Source organism: Rousettus aegyptiacus, unplaced genomic scaffold (genome assembly GCF_014176215.1).
Source record: "Rousettus aegyptiacus isolate mRouAeg1 unplaced genomic scaffold, mRouAeg1.p scaffold_m13_p_9, whole genome shotgun sequence".
NCBI lineage: Eukaryota > Metazoa > Chordata > Mammalia > Chiroptera > Pteropodidae > Rousettus > Rousettus aegyptiacus.
The window spans coordinates 106,296,765-106,323,028 of NW_023416312.1; the positions used below are offsets into that span (position 1 = coordinate 106,296,765).

General features: G+C 39.2%; 1 protein-coding gene across 1 annotated transcript in view; it reads right to left on the reverse strand.

Moving 5' to 3' along the window:
• The window catches only part of ABCB7 (ATP binding cassette subfamily B member 7), a 51,749-nt gene extending 25,485 nt beyond the window's left edge, over positions 1-26,264 (reverse strand). Inside the window, exons 1-3 of the mRNA XM_016130737.2 lie at positions 26,085-26,264; positions 6,271-6,327; positions 4,378-4,464 (exon numbers count right to left, since the gene is read on the reverse strand). Coding sequence (XP_015986223.1) covers positions 4,378-4,464; positions 6,271-6,327; positions 26,085-26,252 — 312 coding nt within the window. The 5' untranslated portion in view covers positions 26,253-26,264. The remainder of the gene's footprint in view (positions 1-4,377; positions 4,465-6,270; positions 6,328-26,084) is intronic.

Here is a 26,264-nt window from a genome sequence, read left to right on the forward strand (position 1 = left end):
AAAAAACGTCATCTTCCAGTCCTGCTTAATTGGTGTAAATCTGTCTTGTATGTGTCTACCCATGTTCCCAAGGCAACATCCTCATTAAATTCTTTTTGTTTTAGTGTCAGCTTTTAGAGGCGTAATATTAAGGATCAAAACCAGTCTTTGTAAAGTAGATGCACACATACTCGCAGCCATCCGCCCTTCTCCACGGGGGACGTGCTCCAAGGCCCCCGGTGAACGCCGAAACCATGGACACGCGCGAACCCCGTACATACTTACGATGAAGTTTAATTCATTACTTAGGCACACTGAGAGATGAACAATAATACAACGGAGCAGTTATAACAACGTAATAAACAAGGGTCACTTGACAACAGCGCTTGATGCCGAGAACCAAGACAGCTGCTAAGTGACTGACGGCTGGCAGCACGGGGAGCGCGGACACGTGGGACAGAGGGGCGACTCGCGCCTTGGGCTGAAGGCTGTGATACTTCATCACACTACTCAGAACGTCCCACAATGCAAAAGTTATGAATTGTTTCTTTCTGGCATTTTCCATTTAATATTTTCGGACCACGGCTGACCACACGGAATGGAAACCACAGAGACCGAAACTATAGATAGAGGACTCTTGCTTTCCAAAACTGCCATGGCATTATACGTGGTAAAATCATCCCCATTTGAAAAACTGAAGTATTTACTCGATTTGTGGAAAAAGTATTAAAAAAAATCAAAAATGTTAATGCTCACTGTTGATGAAGGTGTATGGAAATGAGCACCCTAATACTCTGCTTATGGGTGAGTACACGAACATACTCTCTCTGGAAAGCAATTTGATATCTACCAGAAGCTTTTGAAATAATTCGGCCCTGTGTCTGGAGAATTCCATTTCTGGAAATCTATGCTTTAAAAAATTCTTAAGAACAAGTTCCAAGTGGAATCGAGTCGACCTTCTAAAGATCTCCGGCTCTGTTGACTTCTATGTCCGCCACCGGCCTTATCTGAGCTGTCACCTCTTACCCAGACCAGTGCAATAACCTCCAGTCTGCTCGTCCCGCACCCCGGGAAGGGTCCTTGGCTGTATTTTCTCCAGAACAGTAGCCCTTTCTTTTGGAGTATCCATTCTCGTTATAAACAAACACATACAGCAACATGATTATTTGATTAACATATGTTCTCCTGCTAGAATTTAAATTCCACGTGAGTAGTAACTTTGTGTTTCATGCTCACTGTTGTAGCCCAATACCAAATATAGTGGCTAACATACATTAGGTATTCAACAAATATTTATCGAATAAAGAGATGAAAAATGTTGCCATAAGACTATTTAGTCCCATGCTGTTTTAATAGAAAAAAAATTGGAAACAGCCTAAATAGTTAATATTTAGAGAACCATGTAAACAAATTAAAGTGAATGCAAACAACAAAATCCAGCCTTTCAGAAATATATGTAGTGACAGAGCACATACTAAGTGAAAAAAGCAGAGTAAAAAAAGTAATTTTTCATGTAAAAAAATGTGATGTTTGAGTTTGCACGTGCATGCAAATGTTTCTAGAAAGCAATACCCCCAAAAGTGTTAACATCAGTAGCTATGAGAAGATGAAATCGCTGATAATTTTTTCCTTTTTTTGCTTGCTTTTATTTTCTGCAGCTCACATATAACAACAAAAAAATGTTAATTCATTTTGAGGAGGGAAAGTTACATGATTTCAAGTTGATGTGCACAGCAAGGAAGGGGGGATGGGAACTGTCAACATATAAGAAAGAGTAACAGAATTGTGTTCGTGTTGTCCTGGAAACAGGACCACCATCCCAAGCTGCTTTAAATATGTAAGGCAGCACAAACATGAAGTGCTCCAAGTCCAGTTCTTAATGATTTAATACACACGTACTCGCACGTGCTCTCCTAACTGGTAAGGTATTTTTCAAAATGGAATAAGGCTGTAATTTTAAAATTCACTTTTCCAATCAAATTATTAGTAAATAAAGATAATTTAATACATGATAACACCAACTGGGGGATTTCAACCACTTTCCCATTTCACAAGTTCTGTCTTTTATTTCTCTTGACGGAATGGCAAAAAGAGCCTGGTTCCACAGATCTCTCCCGTCAAAACCCATGACACGACCCCAATTTTTTTCAATAAGGACACAGAGAAGTTATAGCTAAGGGCAAAAAATCATTCTAGTTGGCTCAACAGTGCATAAAATGTCACCACTTCATTTAACAAAATGGGTTCTGAAGTTGTGTAATCATGCATTATGAGCCCATTAAGCTGTAAAGTACATGACTTTGGTTATAGTTCAGATAAATTATGAAGTTTGAAAAATAATGCCAAATCAAAGAGGCATTTCAGAGGTGGAGGCATATATTTGTTTAATTTTTAAATCAATTTATTCCTAATGCACTAGAGTAAAATAAGCCTGAAGGCCTCGATTCAGATCCTGAAAAACGATCACCATCTAAACTGTTAAGTTTCTGGACAGCAGGACTTGTCACGTTCATCACTGTAGCTCTGTAGCTACAGTACTTAGCACAGAGTTATGCTAATTCAGATGTTCAATACATCCTTTTTAAATGAATGGATCACGACAGGATAGGATTTACAGTATCGCCTCACAGTAACTGCAGCTAATGCTTACTGAACATTTAACTATACACCAGGCACTATTTAAGATCCTTACCTGGTGTGAGGAGTTAACTTCTCTAAACCCCCTTTTGTATGATGGGCATCCTCATTTTACAGATGAAGAAACTGATACACAGAGATTAAGTAATGTGTTCAAGGTCATTCTACTAGGAAGAGGTGGAGCCAAGATCCGAATCTAGGCAGTCTGGCTCAGCACTCAGGCTCTGCACTAGAGCCCTGTACCACCTCTTCCCTGGGGCGGCCTTCAAGCTCTGTTATCCTACAGTCCCTTTTAGCTGATGAGGTGAAAGTAACACAAAGATGGCAGGGAAAAAAGGGGTAAAGAGGACACCAGATATAAAGTATTATGATGATTTTTTGCTCTACTTTTACTGGCGAACAAAGAAAATACCTTTTTTAAAAAGTTTTTTTATTAGTTTCAAGTACACAGTACACTGGTTAGACGTTTAAACAGTTTATAAACGATCCCCCTATGCTCTTTCCCTCTCTGGCTCTACACACAGCCATTATGTTACTGCTGCCTGCGTTCCCTATGCCGAGCTCCCCACCCCCATGACCACTATCGACTCCGAACTTGTACTTCTTTAACCTTTCAAAGAAACTGTCTTGAAGGTTGTAATGCTGGAGCCAATGAGAAGTGACTGCTCTTCTTTTATTAGTCAACATATTTTTAGTGTGTTTTGAACATTGTTTGCAACTATCCTTAAGAGGCCTTGGTGACAAACAGTCCTGAAAACTGGCAAATAACATGCCAAGAATAATACATGAATAAATAATTCTCAGTATTTGTATTCATTTTCTTAAATTCGATTTCTTATTTTGCTGTTTGTAAAGACAGCCACAAAGAGCAGTAATATACAAAAATGGGACAGAAATGTGATAGTGATGTGTTTTGACTTCTGTGAAAGAAAGCAGCTATTTTGAGGATCAAAGAAACAGGGAGAAAAATACTGGAAAGGTTTGCTTACCGTCGGCCTCCTACCAATAAAATAACTAATATTTAGCTCTCTACAGTTTAGAGAGCACTTTTACATAAATCTGTTCACTTGTGAATAACACTAAAAATACCTTTTCTACTTAGAGATACCACACCTAAGCTATTTTGTCAAATCGGAGGAGGAAATAAAGGCAAGCTCGGAGAAAGAGGGCCAGATGGGGACCTGTGGAACAGTGTTCCAGTGACATTTTCGCTCACTCAGAAAAGGTATAATACAATTAAATCTTTTGATTTCAGTGGCCTACTTATTAGCTTGTCTGTATGATGATAATAACGATAAAAAATATGGATAATTAAATAAATGGATCAGGTAGATAGAAGATTTACCATGAAGCTAGGGGACATTCTAGGATCTTCCCAGACTAAGTGTACAAAAGTGAAAACATTAACCTTAAAACATACACACACCCAAATTACTTGTAAGCGCTAAATCTAATTTACCTATTTATTTATAAGGCTGAACTGTACAATAAAAAACCTCGACCACTGCTATTTTAAATAAAGAATGAAAATGTTTAGGTTGATAACTTTTCTTCTGGTTTAGTCGATCATGAATTTTGATTGTTTTAAGCCTGAGAAAATCTCATCTATATAACCATGGTCAATTCACATGGTTTTGTATTAGAAAACCTGCAGTTACATGAGTCGATTAAAATATTCTGGAGCATGAGCATCTTTGAAATACCTTCCACGCAAGCACAGCCATCTGTACGAACTCCCAGTTACTTGCGATCGGCTCTTACCCCTTCCTTCGGGTCCGTGTGCAGTCCCCCTCCTGCATGACCATGCCAACACGTCCTCTTTTCTATCAGTGGCCATGTCTGCTGAGCCTAGTTAAAAATGATAGCAGGCTGTCCATTAGCCATTCCAGAAATTCAGATCATCCAGGATCTAACTTAGTGTATTGGCTTTCTTACTGACATTTGCTACTACAGTCCTGTGCAATCTGGTACCGTATCATAGGCAAGCAAAGTATATCATACAGTCAATTAATCAAGTCCCACTTGCTTTCCGTGTATACGTTTTTGCCTTACAATTTAATAGTTGATTTCACACAACTGATTATTTTTCTTATTATTCTGGCTCACATACATACATTTAGAAACAAAGAATGTTTCAATATTTGACAGGCTACCGTTCGTTACGGGAATCTGCCCAGGTTTGTCTTTCCTATTACACGGTCCATTTCTTAAGATTAGGTACAGTCCCTTTCCTTGCATCTCCCATGGCACATACCAGTGTCATGCGCACAGGTAGGGTAGTGGATTTCAATGCTTGTTGGAGTAGCTTGTAAAACAGAGCTATCTACAAATCTTCCAACTAGCCTTGAAAACATGCAAACATCTTATTATAATTTCTTTAAAAGGCCTTAAGATTCCTGCTCAGGTTAGAGAAACCGATTTTAAATACTTTGAGAAAATCTAATAGTTAACAAGAGAGTAAAAATTAGGCTTAAAATTTTAGGCTTGCTAATATCTCCTTCAGCAAGTAAAAATACTTAAGGAAATATGATACAATAATGCTTCAACAGTCATAATAATAACTAATTAATAAGGGCAAGTTCTTCATTAACACAAACGTGTATCAATACCAAAGCATAATAGTATCGGCTTTGGGTCAAGCTGCAAAAAGGAAATTCCAAAAAGCAAAGAAGTGCCTCCTTGTTCTCACCAGCTGAGAAACAAAAAGCAAAATTGTCATAAATGGGTTATTGACTTTTAGATTGACAGGCTTAAAGCAGTTTTAAAGGGAAAACACCAAAAGGTAATTTTTAGTGTGATAATGTCTCTTTGTGACCTTTTTTTCCCTCTAAAAGAGTGAGCAGCATGTTACATCGAGGGGTCTAGTGAATATCACACATGACGATGAGGTCTTCGACAGAGCAAAAGATTAAAATATAAACTCAGCGGTGTCATGAACAATGAGAAGATTGAGCACATTCTCCCTTAACTTAAAACTTTAATTTAATCATGGAAAATCTAATTTTTTTCTGCAGCCTCTACATAAATTAGAACAATGCCCTGTACCTTAATGGTGAAAAACTGTTAATCAGAAAAGAAAATAAAGGAAGTATCCAGGATTTCCACCATCTTCTAACTTCCTAGCCTTTTTCTATTTTAGAGATTTGTCTTGTTCTAAAGCACTGAGATTTTTTAAGGTGTCTTTCATTTACATTAGCAATGAAAAATAACCCTCAACAACGTTGAACTCAGCATCACTTACCAAACAGATTCTAATTAAGCTTAGAGTCCCTTGAAATTCTGTTATCTGAACATCTTCTAGGGTAAAGAAACTTTATTCACCTGAAAACTTGCAGCATTCTATATAACAGATACAAATTAACAGGACCATACAAGCTGCCATTACATTTCTAACAGCTTTCTGAAAATGTTACTCTAGCTGGCACTGATCTCAAGAGATTCAGATTTCTCCCAGAGCAGAAATGTTATCAAGATTTCTTTCTCCATTTCCAGTAGCAGAAACATACCTTCTTATTCCATCTAGCCAGTATTTAGGGGAAAAAATGAAAAGGGAAATTCTTTGGGAAATACAAAATATGTAGTATAAACTGAAACATGCTCCCAGGGCTCATACACTTTCCCTAGCTGTATGTAGAAGTGTGTGCTTAATCTTACCCTTAAAGCATCTAACACCGGTCTCTGCCATGCGTGATGTCTCAAGGACTCTGGGATCTGCAGAAGAGGAAAAAGAGAGGAAGAAGTTTCAGGGCAAACAGTTGGAAAGGTATCCTTTACTGTGTATAAACATACATAAAATAAAACCACAGAGATAGTTATGCTTTCCACATGTGCCTAAAAAGATAAAAAACAAAATGTGTGGTCCAATATAAAGTAAATTATATCACTCATTAAAAGTGTCGAATTGTATTTTATTTTTGCCCTCTTCCTCTCTGAGTTTCTCTGTGTTACTTAAAGACTCTTGAGTCTTCACACCCACTGCTCTCTTAAATGGCTAGCATACTCTTTTAAAGAAAAACTCCTCCATTCACTTAACTGCATTTGTCATATTTTATTGTGTTCTCCGTTGTATCTGTTCCCTCTTTAGTCTTACTCTAACTGCTAAATTTAGATACTGGTCACAAGATGAGTTTTGCCAAATACTTCTGTATAACCAGACGAGGGACTTCAAAGAAAGATTCCTTGGGCCAATTTTCTGTCTTGATAATGTTCCAAAAGTGGAGCTGAAAGAAGGCAGTATAAAGAACCTCTCCATGGCAACGCCAGACAGGCATCTGTAAAATGGACACACATACTGAACAAATGCACCATGAATTTAGTGAAGAAAAATTTGCTTCTTAGTCTCTCCCAAAAGGCAGGTGATACTTAGGCTTTACTGAACCAGAAATCAGTTTTACAAATGGATTAATGTCTGAATATAAAAGTTAATGTTGTACAGTGCAATACAGCAAAAAATCAAATACACCAAGAAACAACCTCCATACACTAAAAGCTAACCAAATTATTTTAAAAATTAGCTCAGCTGTTAGCTAAAATGTAATGAGTAGCTGATTTCTTTTATATATTTGTAAACATATAAGGCATTCCATGAATTATACAGATTTCAAAAATCCTAATGGTTGTCTGCACACTGTTTGGCCGAAGCCAAGCTCCTACACGACTCCATGTACCTCAAACCTCCACACGCCACCCACTGTTGGGGATCCCTTTGTGATGCTTAACTCAACTATTTTACTCACTGCCTTTCTCCATACTAAGATCACACACAAGCTTTACTCCCTCATTTTCCTGTTTTTCGTAAGTGCCGACTTCAAGTAACTGTACGTCAAGACGATCCTGCACATGTCTGTGCATGCACATGCAATTTCATCTTCTTGGCCTTTCGAAATCTGCCAACTTTCTCAAGTGAATGACTATGCACCTTCTCTCTCAAAACCACGCCTATATATGTGGTCAATAGGTAAATGTAGGTGATACACTTAACAGCAAAAACATACATTCTGAAGTGATATTAGTCAAAATGAAGATCATTACCATCAAATCTATGCCATTGGAAATATTCATAAAACCCCTTCAGAATTTCGAGCTCTCTATCTTTTTCAAATAGAACCATTATCTCCCATAATTATCAAGAGTCAAGGTCAATGTTTTTTAAATGTTCATATTCAAAATAAACGTCCAGAACTAAAATAGCATTGTTACAATTATAAACTATTTCAGACATATGAAAAGTTCCAAAAACAATATAATGAACACATATGTACTCGCTATCCGGCCTAATAAATAACATAAAAAGAAAGCCCCCAAAATGTTCCTCTGCAATGTCGTCTCCTCCTTAAGAGAGAATCCGCATTGATTATCTAAAGGAAAAACACCAGTCACACAATGGGTTAACTCCTTTGGAGAGCTAGTTCTGGCACTATTTAAAATTCTTTTTTCGTAGGGAAAAATGTTCTGAGTCCTCGAAAGGAGACTTACACACACTTCGGAAACATGATGCGTTTCTCAGTCAAGGACTGTGTCTACTTTGAACACCCTTGGGGGTTAATCTTTCACTTAACATATGGGAGGTAGTGAGCATGGTTCAAGGTGGTGGAGTAGTGAGATCCTCAACTCACTTCTTCCAGTGGACACGCCAAAACTACAACCACATACAGGAAAACAGTCGCTGAGAAAGATCTGAAGACCGGCAGGACAGATTTTCTGCAACTGAGGTATAAGACAGCTTGAGATGGGTAGGAGGGACAGAGATGCCGCGTAGTCAGGACACACGCCCTTGCTGCAGCCAGTCACAAGCGGGCAGTATTTCAGAAGGACAGAGGCCCTCCATGAACAGTGACGGCCTCCGCAAGGCTCATTCTGCAGGTCATAGCCAAAATACCTTGGTTTTCTTTATGAACATTCCAGCAAAGTCTGATGACAGGCAGTCCTTTGGTACGAAATGTGACCCAACCTTTGCTTATAACAGAGACGCGGACTAAGAGAATACTGATGGCAACGCAAAGCCAACTCTGGGGCACATAAGTGATGTCTAACGAGCTCCTGCTAAGCACTAGGGGAAAAGGTCTTCCAAAGAAGGCATGAGCAGACCTCAGAGAGAGTGTGGCTTCGGCTCAGACCACTGCAACGAAGCCAATATCACAATAAAGTCAGTCACAGGGCACATAAAAGTTACGTTTACACTATACTGTAATCTATTAAGTATGCAATAATACTGTCTACAAAAATGATGCACGCACTTTAATTAAAAATACTGCTAAAAATGCTAAGCATCATCCGAGCCTTCAGCGAGTCATAATTTCTTTGCTGATGGAGGGAGGGTCCTGCCTCAATGTCAATGAAAACACAATATCTGCAAAGTGCAATAAAGTGAAGTGCCGTTAAATGAGCTGTGCCTGTATCTGGTTTTGTGAATTTTAAATTCCTTCTGGCTTATCCATCTATATTTAGTCTCTTTCTAGCATGCTGAAAGTAAATTTCTATTACAGAGGTAGGTAACATGGCATTTGAGGCCGATAGCAACCTGACGATCCTTGCTTTTTGTTTCTCTTTTTTTGTGTGTTGGTAGATTTCTCCCTCCTCTACCTGCCTATTTTTAATTGTTCATTTATTCCACTAATAGCACTCAAACCTGAGAAGGTCACTAACCTCTACTCCATAATCTCCACATGGTCTAACTGATCAGAGACATGATAGAGAATGCAGCTGGGGATTTCTGGTTATATAATTATTGCCCAAAACAATTGAATTACATTTTCAAAAGATATTGCACCCTTTCAAACATACATACACACAAAAAAGTCTAATTTTACTGCTTCTCATTTACCTCATTTATTCATTTGAGCCCTGAAAACTTCACTTTTTTTTTAAACATGGACTCTTCTTTTCGACAGCACTTTGAAAATTCCATAAGATAACCATAACTCATACGATGGCTCGAATAGTTATTTTCACATAACATCAGAAAGAAAACTGACAGCTCTGTTAGAAGTGTTTTTAAGAGCTGGATTTTTTTTCTAAATGCCGTGAAGAGAAGCATCTAGAGCCTTAAAGTCGCTTTGCAACATTTCAAGAGTAAACAAACCTTGCTCTAAATTGCCATATCAGGCTTCTTAAATTGGAGTCACAGCTGCAATATAAAAAGGTTTTTATCTTACACACTGTACATGACAAAAAATTTAAATATATGATCCTTATGCTTTATGATTTAAAACTGACAGATGCAGGCATAAATATCACAGCACGATAAATATAATGAGGGTGAGATATATCTCGCCTGCCTTCCCACCCTCATCCACCTAGAAAAAAGCCCTTCGACTTTAATTCATCCCTGGAGATGCTTAGCCCAGAACAAAATAGCAGATTCACTGACAGCCAAGTTAGTTAGTATTTCACCCAATTTTCATATTTTCATTGTGAGCTCGGATTGCTAAGGTGTTTTCCCATTGAGATTAGAAACAGTTACACTATAATTATTTTTAGTAAGAACCATTCACTAAGTGCTGTTTGGCTGGTCTTCTGCCCAATTCTACCTTATCTCATTTCATTCTCAGTACGTGCTATGAGGTATTTATCATCATCATCATCATCATCATCATCATCATCCTCATTCTCATTTTTACAGACGATCATCATCATCTTTATTCCGATTTTACAGACTAGATACTGAGTCTCAGAGAGAGAGGCTGCCTTGCTCAAGTTCACACATCCAGTAAGCAGTGGAATGGAGATGCACATTCCTACCATTGTCGGTATTAACAATATCACTAACATTATGGGGCCTAGTGAGTTTACCATCATCTTCCTGATTGACAACCTTGAACGCCTAGGTTACCTTTGCTGTTGTTAACGAGGCACACGCGATGTTTGAATTTTGGTAAAAGCATCCATGAAACTGTGATATTAAAAATAAAGAGACATCACTCGAAAGTTGCAGAGTAAGGGACTTCAGAAATCTGTGCCTCCGCTAAAGCAACGACTAAGCTGTCAACCCACAGAAACAACTTTCTGTTGTTTCTGGAATTAGAACTCTGGAACCTAAGTGTATAACAATCAGGGAGATATCACGAAGAAAGATATTGCCAAATTTCCTCAGAGGGCGTTAGGACTTTTGTGCATGTTCACCTACCATCTGCCATCCCACAGACCCAGAGGCAGCCACGGGGATGAATGGCATCTCTCACGCCTGGTGTCAGAGGGGGAAAGATGGGCCTTGTTCTCAAAGAATGGTGGCTGTGTGTTTTGACTTGTGTGCCACCTCCCTGAACACCTGGCCTACCTTGTTTTGCCCCCATGAGAACTGCCTTTGGGTTGGAGCAGCCTTCGGTGTTATTCGTTGGAAGCATGTAAAGGCACATACTGGCTCTTAAGTACGTTAACGCATGTGAGGCAGGGGATAACAGAAGGCAAGCGGGGGGCAGAATAAAAAGGAATTGTCTGGGAAAGGAGATACATGGAGAATAAGGGCTTTGAAAAGCAAGTTGCAATATTAATTTTAAAAGTAACAAAATTCTAATAAAAAATACAAAACTATGTATTAACGGCCATTCGATATGATGCCAAGAAATATTAAAAATTAGAAAAATATTTACAAAAATAAGAGATTAAATATCCTAAAATTAAACTTGAATAATCCCATATTGGAAGAACACACAGACTGCAAAGAGGAGAAATAACAAAATAACTAAACTATCATCTAGATATATTCACAATGAAATTTAGAAATATCAAAGAATATATTCTACAGGAGTCTAGAAAGAATAAGTAGCAAAGGAAAAAGAACCAGATGGACACCAGACTTTTCAACAAGTTAGACTAGATGTAAAAAGACAATGGAGTAGGATTTTCAAAACACTGAAGGAAAAGAATGTCAAACCTAGAGTTTTATGTACAACTAAATTGTCTTTGTAATATGATGGCACTATGGGCACAGATTTACATGGGTCTGTTCAGTTTCTGAGAAGTCATCAAGCTGTATACGTATGATATTTGCATTTTTCTGCAATGTATCATACTTGAAGAGTTAAAGGTATGACATCACAAGATGTCAGAAGAGGAAATCCCAGAACTTTCCCCACCATGGAAACATCAATTTAACTATAATATGTGGACCAAACTACTTTTATGGGAATTCTACATTCCAGTTAAGATGCTGCAGTGCCCTAGACAAGGACAAAGTCTAGAACAGCTGTACTGAAAAAAGTAAAAGGACCGATTTCACTTTATTGATAGGAGCCCCTCCCCCAAGGCAGCAGAATTGAGTGCCAAAACAGATCATCCATCCCATCCTGCAACTTTTCTTCTCCCCCAGGTGCGATGCTGCAGTTAACAAAGCTTTGCACAGCAGGGAGAAGGCGCACAACTTGAGGCTTCCCTCCTGATAGTGAGGGAGTGGAGTGGAACCTGGATCCACTATTCCAGCCCTTCAGAGTGCTACCTGAGGAGCTGGTTTCTGTCTGGCCTCGCGTGAGGCTCTGACAGAACAAGCGTAGCTTGGATGCCTGGAGGAAGCTGACACCAATGTACCAGAGTGAGTGGCTGTCTGTGGGAGGCACACTCAGCATCAGGAGAAGGTGGGTTAACTTGAGGCTTCCACCTTAGGAGGGAAAAAGGAAGTGAAACATGCATCCAACATCCTAGCTTTTCAGGGCACCGCCCAAGGGAACGGTTTGTCTTGCCTAACTCCGAGCACTGATTAAACCTGGCATATTATAGTTGCACGTGGCAGCTGAGAACACAAAAAAGTACCTTAGTGACGTGCTACTGTTTCAGAGACACAAGAGAGCAAGAGAATATGAGGCCCTGAAGAAACGACCAAAAATCCCTCTATCTACAAATCTATACACACAAATTCAGGGGAGATACATTCGCAGGCCCCCAACATCTCTAGCTGGAATGATCAGTGAAGGTCTTTTCCAGTCAGAGCCAGTACGTGAAGACTGAGATATGACTATTTCTTCAAATGTGCAGTACCAACACAAAGCTAAAAGGTTCATGAAAAAAGGGAAAGAATGAAGTTGCAGAAACTGATACTAAAGAAATGAAGGTATATAAAAATAACCTGACAAAATTTTACATCACCTGTCATAGAGTAGCTCAACGAGCTTGGGAAAATGGTGCACAACTGAAATGACAATATCAAGAGAGAGATGAAAAATAAATAAAAAGAAACACACTTTGGAGCTAAATAATACAAAAACCTGAACTGAAAAGTTCAATAGCTGGGTTCAATAGCAGACTCGATCAAAGAGAACAAAGAAACGGCCAACTTGAACAAAGGTCACGTGAAATTATCCAATCAGAAGAGTAAAAAAAGGAAAAAGAATGAAAAAGAGTAAGTAACCCAAAGAGACCTAATGGACACCATAATATGAATCAGTCTCCATATGATGGGAATCTCAAAATGAGGAGAGAAAGGTGCATAAAAATTAAATAGCTGAAAACTTCCCAAATCTGAGGACAGAAATGGATAACCAGTATCAAGAAGCCAAAATGAACGAAAAAAAAGAATCTAAAGAATTCCATAACTGAGACATATTATAATTAAATTGTCAAAACTCAAGAACAAAGAGAGAGATTTGAAAGCAGAAAGAGAAAAGTGGCTCGTCACATACAGGAAGCCCTAATAAGACTAGTAATGGACTTCTCAGAAACTTTGCAGAAGAGAAGGGAACGAGATGATATATTCAAAGCAATTAAAGAAACAAGTGTCAACGAAGAATACTATATCCAGCAAAAATGTCCTTCAAAAAATGGACAGATAAAGAAGTTCAGATAAACAAAAGCTGAGGGCATTTGTCAGTGCTAGACCTGCCCTTCCGAGACATGATAAAGGAGTTCTTTGAGTTGAAGTGAAGTGGCGCTAAACAGCAACATAGAAGCACATGAAAACACGAAGCTGGTGAAGGTAAGTAGACAGACAAACAAAGAACACCGGGACAATGTCAAAGCGGTGCCACAATCACTTCTTAGTACAGCAGTTAAAAATAAAAAGCATTAACAATAACCAGAAATATTTAATTGACATACACTATAAAAAGATATAATTGTGACATCAATAATATAAGGCATGTGGGGGAGAGTAAAAGTGTAGTTTTATAAATTATCTAAGTTCAGTTGTTAATAGCATAAAATATATTGTTATAACTTGGAAGATGTTTTATGAAAGCCCTATGAGAACCACAAAGAAAAGAACCAATTAGAAGATATACTAAAGAAAATGAAAAAAAAAAAGTCTAATAACATCACTGCAAAAAAAATCAATAAAACACGAAGGAAGCATGAAAGGAAAAGCAGGACAAAGCTACAAGACAGAACACAACAAAAACACCAATAGTTGAGTCCTTATCTATCGATAATTACTTTAAAGGATAAGTTATCCAATTGACAGACATCAAGGGCTGAATGGATTAAAAAAAACAAGATCCAATTACACTGTCTACAAGAGACTCACTTTAGACTTAAGGACAAACAGGCTGAAAGCAAAAGAATAGAAAAAGATATTCCATAGAAATGGTAACCACATCAGACCAAATAGACTAACTCAAAAACTGTCACAAGAGACAAAGAAGGGCATTATATAATGATAAAAGTTTCAATTTATCAGGAAGACATATCAAATACAAATATATCTGCCCCCAGCTACAGAGCACCTAAATATACAAAGCACACTTTGACAGAAATGAAGGGAGAAAATGCAGAGCAACACAATAATAGTAGGAAACTTTAATACCACACTTTCAATAATGGAAATAAGTACAGACAAAAGATCAAAAAGGAATCAGAGAACTTGGACAACAGTATAGACCAATGGACCTAACAGACCGATGCAAACATTCCACGTAACGGCAGCAGAATATACATTCTTCTCAAGTGCGCACAGAACATTCTCCAGGAAAAATCACATATCAGGTCACAAAACAAATCTTTACCAACTTAAGAAGACTGAAATCGTGCAAAGTATCTTTTCCTCCCAAGATAGAATCAAACTAGAAATTACTAGCAGAAGGGAACTACAAATGAAAACCAGTGAGATATCACTTCACACCTGGTAGGATGGCCATTATGGGGGAAAAAATGACAACTGTTGGTGAAGATGTGAAAAAAGTGGAATTCTGTGCACTGTTGATAGGAAAGCTATGAAAAATGGTAATGAAAACGAACATGTGATCCACCAATCCGAGACCTGGGCATTTATCCAAAAGAACTAACATCGGGATCTCGAAGAGACATTTGCACTCCCATACTCATCGTAGCATGATTCACAAGAGCTAAAATGTGGAAGCAACCTAAATGTGCACCAATGGATGAAGAATATGTACATACATACATTGGAATATTTTTCGGCTATAAAAATGAAATCCTGTCATATGTGGCAACAAGGATGAACCTAGAGGATGTCATGCCAAGTGAAATAAGCCAGTCCCAGAAGGACATATACAGTATCATTCCACTTATATGAAACATCTAAAGTAGTGAATATCGCAGAAGCAGAAAGCGGCATGGTAGTTGACAGGGGTGGAATGGAAGAGGGAATGGCAAGTTGCTGTTCAATTTGTTAAGAGAGCAGATCTCATATTATGTGATTTCTACCACACTACAGAAAACGTGATGGAGGAGATGTTAGGGCAGTGGTAGCATAATATTTTCATCTTCCAGAATTCCCACATGACAAACAGAATAACTGTAGAAGAATAAGAACAGAACTTGTGAATATTTACCACAAAATTAGGACCCAAGAACTCCCCTTGAATCTGAAAATACAAGCGCGAGGACGGAAACCAGCAATGGCCACACGATCTGTCACGGTGACAGACCTGAGACCAAGAGAACACGCACGTGGCATTCGCTGTCAAACTCAGTGGCCAAATTAGGAACAGGAGCTGAAAACGGAAGGGTTCTGTGCGTCCATCCCAGTCGGGGCGAACGCAAGGGGTCTGGGATGACACGCTCTGAAGGAGCCCCGCGAACTCTAACACTGACCAACAAAGCTCCCTCTCGAGACACCACGAGGAGAGAATGCTGGAAGTGGAATTAAAATTAGGCAGGACAAGGACAACAGAAACAAAGGAAAAGAAGGGCCAGACAAAAGTGAGAGGAAGAGACAGGAAATCGCAGAAAACAATGTGAAAACAAAAGGGAGCTCTGCGAAGTCAGGAAAGGTAGCTGAACCAGGCCTCCTTCTAAAAGCTCAGGCAGTTTCATGGAAAAATGAGGAACAGAAAATGATCATGTTCAAACCCCATGCAAACTTAGTATGAAAATACGAAATAACAAACAGAATGACAGGGAAAGCACAACAGAAAGACATGCTCGTAAAACCACCAAAATAAGCTAAACATTTTCAGAAAAATATATGAAACAGCAAATTTAAATAGGGTAGACTCAGAAATAAGATGAAGAAATCGAGAAATAAATACTTTAGAAATAAAGCCCAAATTAGAAAAAACAAGAGGTAATAAACAAGGGCAAATAAACTCAACATATAATGTCTTGAAAAGCAGAAGAAAAAAATGCTAATAATCAAAAATAAATGAGACAAAAAAGGATTCAAGAGAAAGAGACAAAAAGATAGGAAAACGAGACCCAGCATATGAATAATGAATGTACCTGAAGAAAATTATAAGTACAGTTCTCGACTTCAAAACTTACTACAAAAGTACAATAATTAAGACAATGCGGTCCTCTCTACGGCCATGCCACCCTGAGCGTGTCTTCAGGACATTTTGAGTAGACTTCCACGTATGGTAAAAGGTAAGGGTCCAATTTGTTTCTTTTCCGTGTGGACATCCAGTTTTCCCAACACCATTTATTAAAGAGATTGTCCTCTCTCTACTGTGCATTTTTGGTAGCTCTGAAGAGTAGTTGACCATATCTGCCTGGTTTATTGCTGGGCTCTCCTTTCTGTTACATTGGTCTGTATGTCTGTTTTTATGCCGATATTACACTGTTTCGATTATTATAACTTTGTAGTACAATTTGAAAGCAGAAAGTATGATCCCTCTAGCATAGCGTAGTTCTTGTTCAAAATTGCTTCTGCTATTCGGGGTCTTCTGTGATTCCGTATGAATTTTAGAATTTTTCTTTCTGTTTCTGTGAAAAATACCATTGGAATTTTGAAAGGTATTGCATTGAATTTGCTAATCACTTTGGGCCGTATGGATATTTTAACAATATTAATTCTTCCAATCCATGAATCTGAGATATCTATTTGTGCCTTCCTTGATTTCTTCATCAATGATTAACAGTTTTCAGTGTATAGATCCTTACCTCCTTGGTTAAATGTCTTTCTTAATATTTTATTCATTTTGATGCTACTGTAAAAGGGACTGTTTTCCTTTTCAAACAGTTCACTCTTAGTGTATAAAAACAAAACTGACTTTGTTATGTTGATTTTGAATCCTCCAGCTGTACTAATTCATTTGTTAGTTTTAAGTTTCTTTGGTGGCGTAAAGGGTTTTCTACATATAAGATCATGTCATTTGCACACAGAGACAATTTTACTTATTCCTTTCTGACTTGTATACGTCTTACTTCATTATTTTGCAAGTCTGCTGTGGCCAGGACATCTAGCCCCACACTGAACAGCAGTGAGAGAGGGCGCCCCTTGTCTTCTTCCTGATCGTAGGAAAAGCTTGCGGCTTTTCATTGTTGAATGTATCAGCAGTGGGCTTGTCACACATGCCTTTATTATTTTGAGGTCTATTATTTCCATACTTAATATTTTGAAAATGTGGGGTTTTTATCATGGAAGAACACTGAATTTTGTCAAATGCGTTTTCTGCATGTATGGACATAATATGATTTTTAGCCTTCATTCTGTTAATGTGGTCCGTCACTTTCATTAATTTGCAGCCAAAGCGCCAGGGTCTGGAGCACAGACATGTGCCAGATGGTCACTATTCTCAGGTCCAGGGCATGTGTGCGCAGTCAGGGAGGTGGCAGTGCAACAACTCCTCCTCGTGGGGGCAGCAGTGTCCCTCTCTCTGGGCTGGGGGGGTCCATGATGGTGAGGGCTGTTGGTTACTTCAGTGGCAAAAGTTGCTGGTGTCTTCAGGGGACAAGGCCGCTAGGGTCTCCCTGGTGAACCACTGCAGGGTCCTCAGCTGTGAAAGCTGCAGCGAGGCCATGGATGTCGCAAGGGCTGCTGAGGTCCTCAGCAGCAAAGACTGCTGGGGTCCTCCACAGAGCAGACCACTGGAGACCCCGGTGTCACCCTCCGATGGCTGATCTGACAGCTCCCGCACCTGTTTGTTCCTCGTCCCCCAGACATCACTGCAGCTGTGTCCTTCTCCCCAGCAACTCTTTGTGTGTGGTTATTGGTTTTTTTGTTTGTTTAATTTTGTTTTGCTCACTGTGTTGCTGTAGTTTTTAATTGAACTCTGCCTCCCCAGGGCTATTTTTTTTCCACTGGTAGCTGCTAACTGTTAATTTTTGTGGGGAGTAGAAAGCTGGTATCACCTACTCCATCATTTGTTTGACATCTCCTGGGGCATGAACATTTTTTAAGGTTATTCTTCCATGTGGTAAATTGCCCTCTAGAAATGCTTTGCCAAGTTATATGCCCAATAGCACTGCATAAGAATCATTTCATTACAGGAACACTGGTGTCTGTGTCATGAGAGAGAGAGAGAGAGAGAGAGAGAGAGAGAGAGAGAGAGAGAGAGTGAGTGTGTGTGTGTGTGTGTGTGTGTGTTTACTATTGTCAACTGAATAGAATGTAAAAGATTTGACTACTGTTTAGAACTCCAATTTCTTTGTTCTTTTCATGGAATTTTAACATCTTTTCAAACACTTATTGACTATTCATCCAATATTTCTTTTTCTATTAATGTCCTAGTAACCTCTTTATCTTTCAATTGGGATTTGGGTCTTAAAAAACTCATCTGAATGACTCATTATATATTATGGCTATCAATTTTTACATTACAAAAATTGATCCTTTTTATGTCATCTTTGAAAAGGAAATATATACTTTTACATCATTAAATTTATCCAGTTTATTTATTTGCTCTTATACTTGGAAAATCCATTCTTACTCTGGGAATAGATAAATGGTCATATCACTTGTTTTCATTGATTTAAGGTTTAATTATATACGTAATCATTAGTTCATTCAGTTTATTTTTGTATATAGTACTAAGTAAATATGTAAGTCTTTTTTCTTCTACTGATTTGAAATTTAAAGATTTAACGAATTTTAAAGATATGGAAACAACCTAAGTGCTCATGGATGGATAAATGAATATAAACATATATATAATAAAATACTATTCAGCCATTAAAAAAAAGAATGAAATCTTGTCATTTGTAACAACATGGATGGACCTCCAAGGCACTATGCCTGGTAGAAATTAATAAAGTATTTTTAAATAAATTAATTTAAAAAATAAAATCCTAAATGTCTTAGGTTCAAAAACACTATCTGCCAAAGCCCTAAATCTCACAATAAATTCATATAATTTTAACAGTTGGCCTTAAAGAAAACTTAATTCTACCTGAACCTTCTTCCTTTTTACAAAATGAAGATTACCTGGTAAAAATAAGTGAACAATAAAGACTTGTTCATTGAACAAGTGAATAAGCAAATACGTGAAGATCAAAAAAAGAGTATATGACTTTTCAAGATCTGACAATTATTGGAAAAACCCACAATTAGCCAAAACTAGGTTCTAGACTCTCTTGGAATGGGAGTGAAGGTGAAGGAAACCAAGATGTGAAAACCTTATCCGAGCCCTCAGGAAACTCTTAACCAAAATTCATGAAAGCCAGTCTCTTTGGGTTCTGTTCCTTAGAAAAGCACTCGATAAAATCAATTCTGCCAAGACACATCTCCTTGGGAAAAAAACGTGTCAAACACTAAATTTCTATTTAGGTCTGTGCCAACATTTGCTATTTGGTCCCATTAATCTCCCTGTGTATTCGTATGCCAGTACCATGCTTTTTAATTTATACACAGTCTACTATCTAGTAGAATAAGCTTTCCTCTCCAAAAACACATGTAGTGCACTTTTTCTCCAAAATCTTCTTGGCTTTTCTCACCAGTTTATTCTTCCGGAGAAGATATTAAGATAATTATACGAAGGTTTCCTCTAGGGATTTCGACTGGAATTCTGTTAAAGCTATTAACTAATTTGGGGAGAATCGATAACAGTATAAGATTGAACATTCTAGTATTTTCTCCATTCATTCAGTTTCTTTTATGATCTTCAGTAATGATGACTAGCTTTGGCCACAAGGGTCTTAAATAGTCTATATTAATTTACCCCTAACGTGTCCCTGTACTGTTGTGAGAGTCCTCTCCAGCACCATTATATAAACTAAGAGCATCTTCACAATGCTCGAAGATATGTAGAGCTGTTGTACCGGTCTACAATCAGACACTTACAGGTTAAGATCTTATATGTAGACATTTGTCCAGATATTATCAGAATCTCTTGAGTTTTTAATGAATGAATACATTCTCCCTCTGATCCTGCCACAAGACAACATTCCTCGAAACAAAGACTTCCTCATAAGTACCTAAGAATAAGTTGCTCTGATTATTACAATTATTGGTTTTGTAACCTAACCCAGAAGGTGCTGTGTACGTAGGCTTCCACCTACCTCTCCAGCTTTATCCTACAGCGTACACTCACGATCATCACAGAGCCTCTGAATGTGTGTTTCCCTTGGCCTGGGACACTCTCTTCTTCTAGGCCTAGGTGGCTACTGCTCCTCCTTCAGATGTCAGCTCAGGCATTACTATCCAAGAGAAGCCTTCCTTATCATCCCTGACAAAGTCAAATCTCCATACCAGAGGGTATCATAGCAGCAGATAGAACCTGAGGGCATTATGCTACAGGAAAAAGTCAAACAGAGAAAAGACAAATACTCTATGACCGCCCCCCACTTATACATGGGATCTAAAAAGCCAAACCCGTAGAAACAGAGCCGACTGGTGGCTGCCGATGCTGGGAGGTGGGGGAAAGGGCTGGAGGTGATCGAAAGGTGTAGATTTCCATTTATGAGATAAGTGCACCCTGGGAACGTAATAAATGGCAGTCAGGATAGTTAACAATACTGTGTTGTATATTCGAATGTCGCTGAGAGTAAATCTTAAAAATTCTCATCACAGAAAAACCAAAAGTTATAACTGAGGCGATGCATATTAAGTAAACATATTGTGGTAGTCATTTCACAATACAGATATATATCAAATCATTGTGTTGTACACTTTAAAATAACACAGTGTTGTATGTCGATTACAGCACAACAGAAGACGGAAAATAAAGTTAGGCTCAGGTATAGGGCTGCATGAGGTTAACGGTCAACTCAACGCTAGAACCAGTGTTGCCATGTTTGTGTGGCAGTGCGCACGTGTGCAGTCAGTGGTTACTGGGGTCAGTCTCACTAACCACCAAATGTTATAGACCCATCAATTGAGCACTCAGATAATTTAATTAGAACCATCTATTTATTATTAATTCAAACCAATATTTTTTGTGGGTATGGGTGGGAATCATGGAATATTGTAAAACAAGCAGTAGAGAATTCAAGTATGAATTTTTAAATTTAAACTGGCTTTACTAAAATATATTAGTTTGCATATATAATTTAAGCTTTCTTTTCCAGTCTCATTTGCACTATTAATTTACTCAGCAAAAGTTTCTTTGTACTGTACAAAGGTAAAACGCTCAGCCCTGTGTTCACTCAGATTTGTCGTGAATTCCAACGGGGATGAATGATGTGTTTACTGAGATAGACACAGACATTTGTAAAATATTAATCCAATTTCACCCTGGCTTACCTTTCACCTTTCATTGATTGATGAAAAGTAGCCAACGAATTCATTAAATGGCTCTGTATGTCACTCAGAGCCAAGGCCTGGAATCACCCATGAACAGTAAGGGGCTGTCTTTAAGGGGCTATCAGTCTAGCAGCACAGAAAACAGACAGCAAAACGTGGTGACATGGGAACCACATGAATGTGACACTCTGTGTCAAAGTTGCAATGGCTTCTCATTTGTCGAGACAAACCCAAATGCTTCTCCATGTCCCTCAAGGCCCTGACTGACGGGCGTTGGCCCATCTTTTGGCCACGTCTCACTGCCTGTTAGGCTCCTGTGGCCGTGTCAGCTTCTTTCTGTTCCTCAAACCCTCGGACCCACTGCCATCTTGGGGCTGCCATGAATTCGTGTGCTTGGACAGATGCCTTTATAGAGAGAGAGAACTAAGGGAGCCTGGGCCCACACATGTGCTTCGACCCATTCTCTCATCTCAGCTGTTGTAACCAGACCATCTACTAGGACCCAGCAGGTGCTAGGCCCTGTGGTCCCAGTCTCCAAGGAGTGATTACTCAGCAAAAACTAAAAATAAAAAAGACAAACATGAGCTAAAAATGAAGGAATGGAAAAAATAGTTCACACAATTGGCAACCAAAAGAGGGTAAGGATGGTCATAATTATATCAGACAAAATAGACTTTAAGTCTAAACCTGTCTCTAGAAACAACAAAAAAGTCATTGTATAACAATAAAAGGGTTAATTCAACAGGAAGATATAAAACTATGAATATATACACACCCAACATCAGAGCATGTAAATATACGAAGCAAATATTAACAAATGCAAGGGCAATGGAGGACTTTAATGCTCTCCTTATAATAATGGACAGAACCTGAGACAGAAAATCAATACAGTTGACTTGAACAACACGATAGAGCACATATACTTAACAGACATATACAGAACTTTTCCACTCAACGGCAGAAGAATACACTCACAGAATATTCTCCAGGACAGATCACATGTTAGGTCACAAAACAAGTCTTAATGAATTTAAGATGGAAATCATTCCATGTATATTTTCCAATCACAATGGAATAAAACTAGAAAAACAGTAACAGCCACAAAACGAAAAAAGTTACAAAGACTTGGAAACTAAACACGATCTTGAACCACTAGGTCAAAGAGGAAAACAAAAGGGAATTTAAAAATTATCTTACGATAAATGAATAGGTAAACACAACACGTCAAAATTTATGGGACATAACAAAATAAAAGTTTATAGTGATAAACACCTACACTGAAAAACAAGATCCCTGTAATAAATTAAATGTGTCTCCCCGAAAATTCATATGTTGAAACTACTCCACAGTGCAATTGTATTTGGAGGTACAGCCTTTGATAAGTGATTATGCCACAAAGATACGGCCTCATTAATGAGATTATTGCCCTTATAATAGAGACCACAGCGAGATCCCTGAGCCATTCCACCATGTAAAGATACAGGAATAAGACAGCCATCCATACTGTAATAACTATGGATGTGCCAGGTGATGGACATGTATGGGGACTAACCTAACCACTGTGCTGTCCACCTGAAACCGATATAAGATAATACCGAATGTCAGCTGTAATTGAAAAATATTTTTAAGGGGATGAAAATGGTAAAGAGGAATAAGAGGTTCAAATTTCCAGGAATAAAATAAATAAGTCATGGGGATGAGGTTACGGTATAGGGCATTCAGTCAATAATGTTGTGATAGCATATTGTGATAAAGTATTTTAGTAAAAATACTTTAAAAGACAAGAAAGACATTTTGGCATAACAAAACAAAATGAAGAAAGTTTATGATCAATGACAGGATCAAGAAGAGTCAAGGACTCTTTAAACTTAGCTGAAAGGTGCTATGGATTAACCATATACTGCCTCAGTTTCTACTATTTAAATATTAATGAAATAAACTCAAAATTCTATCTTTCAAAATTCTAAGTCCTTTTGATATTAATCAATGTTGTAGAGAGGGAACTGTAATAATAAATCATGATCATTTAAATCTTATCACAAACGATCTTCCAATTTTAAGAAAAATTTTCATGTTTAAGGTATTTCCCTCTATTAATAGTGCTCTAGTAATTATGAGACAAGTATCTTTACAATTCAACATTTATTGTGTGCCCAGTATCTGCCAGTCTTATTCACCCTTATATAAATATCTGACACAAAGAAGGCAATAAGTGAATGAATGGCCTTAAAGACTGTCATTTAACTATACTAGGACTTAGTTTCCTCACCTGCAAAATTAGAAGGGCCAGATATGATATTCTCTGGAGCAGCGCAGTTCAACAGAACTTTCTGCAATGATGGACATGCTCTATATCTATGTGGCTATTCAGCTCTTAACATGTGGCTAATGCAAACTGAAGAATTACATTTTTAATTTAATTTAAATTTAGTCAGCCACATGAAACTAGTGAGCACCATACTGCACAGCATAAATCTAGGGCACCATCCTGTGTGGAAAACACATTTTACAATGCATCCTGGTAATCATATGCACGTGGGAGTGCATGTGTACATGTGTAAAATAAAAGTGCATAAAACAATACTTCCCTTAATGTGTATAAAGCACTGCTATTTTCTTTCCTATTGGACTGAATTTCATGTTTGAAAAAGTGCTGCTCCAGCCCACTAGCGTGATTTCCTAACAATGCGCTACCAATGCTCTAAAATATTATGCTATATACCGATTGTCCTGAAAGTATGCATTCATATTTATTTTGTAATCTTAATCGCAAGTCACCAATTAATTTGAATGTGTCTCACATTATATCAGGTTCTACTTTAAAAGTGTTATAATCATTCCTTCGTCTCCCTGTTAAATCCAAATATTTTTTAAAAAGATGGCAAGAGTTGCATGCCTTCAAGAAGTAGAAAACAAAGGTAAGATCTTTCCCTTGTTTTTCACAGTAAGGAAATGGTCACCAAAGGAAACAGTAGGATGTAGAGCAGAGAGTGGAGGAAGGAAGTTGTGGGGACAGAGTTCACGAAAAGAGGAAGATAACTTTTTACCGCCACAATCTTCTCTGAAACTCCCGAAGACTTCTCTTCCCCCTCATTCTTCAAGCCTGACAAAGTCTTATAAATTTTATCTTAATTTGGCTCATCAGAGGACTACAGAACAAGAATAGTTCGCATGGGATCACGTGTTACAAACTTTCAACTATAGGGTGTTTTAAAAACCTTAATAAAATGATCTGGATTTGCTTCTCTAGTCTAATGTCACTTCCTATCTTGAACTCACTAGTCTAAGCCAGATGGAGTTCTACGAAAGGTCCCTGCTCCGTCTTACCTCTGGGCCTTTGCACATGCTGGTCACTCTTTAACTCACTAACTTCTCCTCATGTTTCAGGTGGTGGCTAAGATATCAGTCACGCCAGGCAATCTTCCCCACCTCAAGATTAGACTTGGTGCCCCACCTGTATATTCTTCCAGTACTTCTGACCTCCCCCGTCACTGCACCACTGTGTTATAACTGCCTGTTAAATCTATTTCTGCTACTAGGTTTTAAACACTTTAAGGACAGGGCTAGATTTTGTTCTGTTCACTGCCATAATGGTGTTCATTACTTAGGGAGTGAACAACCGCATTCCATGTGCCTAATGTCATTCCGTATTCTCTCTGCTTGGATCGTTCTCCGCAGTTCTACCGCTGCCACCAGATTCTCTATAATCCAGTCCTTAATTATCACTATTTCATCCGGATGCCTACGGCCCTTATTGTTCGCACTATTCATCTGATATGCGACGTACCTTGTTTTTCTAGTCACTCCCATAGTGCACAGACCCAATCCCCTTAACTAAACTGAGCAATTTTGAAGGCATTGGTGTCTGTGTTTCTCTTGGTACCCCATTATGTAGCACAGTGCGACGTACGTAGTAGACCTTAAATATTTGTTGAAGAAACAAAATTCTAAGAGGTTGCTTCTTATACGAAGCTGACACCGCTTTAGTAACACTGATGAAAAGGGCGGGCGGTTAAACGTCTTGTCCATGTAGGGGACGCGAAAAGATACACTGAAGTAGAGACAGTCCAGATAAGGGAAACTGTTCCTGAGAGATAATAATGGACACAAATATTAAGAGGCACTTTAAACATAGCTACATTCACGAGATAGAGCTAAGTAGCCCGATGGCTTCCAAAGAGAGCCGTGTACACACAACGCTGGTTTCGGGTCGAAGGACTATCGCGCTCGCATACGAATTCGGGAGGGTCCGTTTTGGGGTGACGGATCGGTGGGGCCGGGCGCCCTGCGGGCGGCGGGGTTCGCGGGTTTCCAGACAGCTCGCCCCGCATCGCGAGCGAGCGAAACCCGAAGCGCAGGCGACTCGGCCCCTCGTTCCGGTGCCGGCGCTGGAAAGGCGCCCAGGGAGCCTGGCATCTGCACAGGTGGCAGTCTGGGGATGGAGGCCGGCCCCGCTCTTGCGCTAAGCGATCCTGCCAGTCCTGCGGGGAGCGGGGCGCCCGGCGCCAGGCACCCGCCGGCCGCACCCCCAAAGGTCTCCGTCGCCCCCGCCTCACGCGCGGCCGCGCCCAGGCGGCCCCCCGCACCTTTGTTCTGCGCGCCACCCCGCCCCGAGGTCATGAGCGCAACGTCTCCCCGACAGGTCCCCTTGTCCTTCAGCGCGCCGGACCCCGCTGCACCTCACCTGGCGTCTTCGAGCGGCCGCCGGGACGCCGAGCGGCCGGGGCCGCCCCTGCCGGCGCGCCGCGCTCACGGACACCAGCGGCCGGATCAGCAGCGCGACGCGCACACGCCTTTCGAAAGCGGCGGCCGCCGCAGCCCAGCGCCAGGAGCGTATGAGGAGCAGCGCCATGTTGAGCGAGGA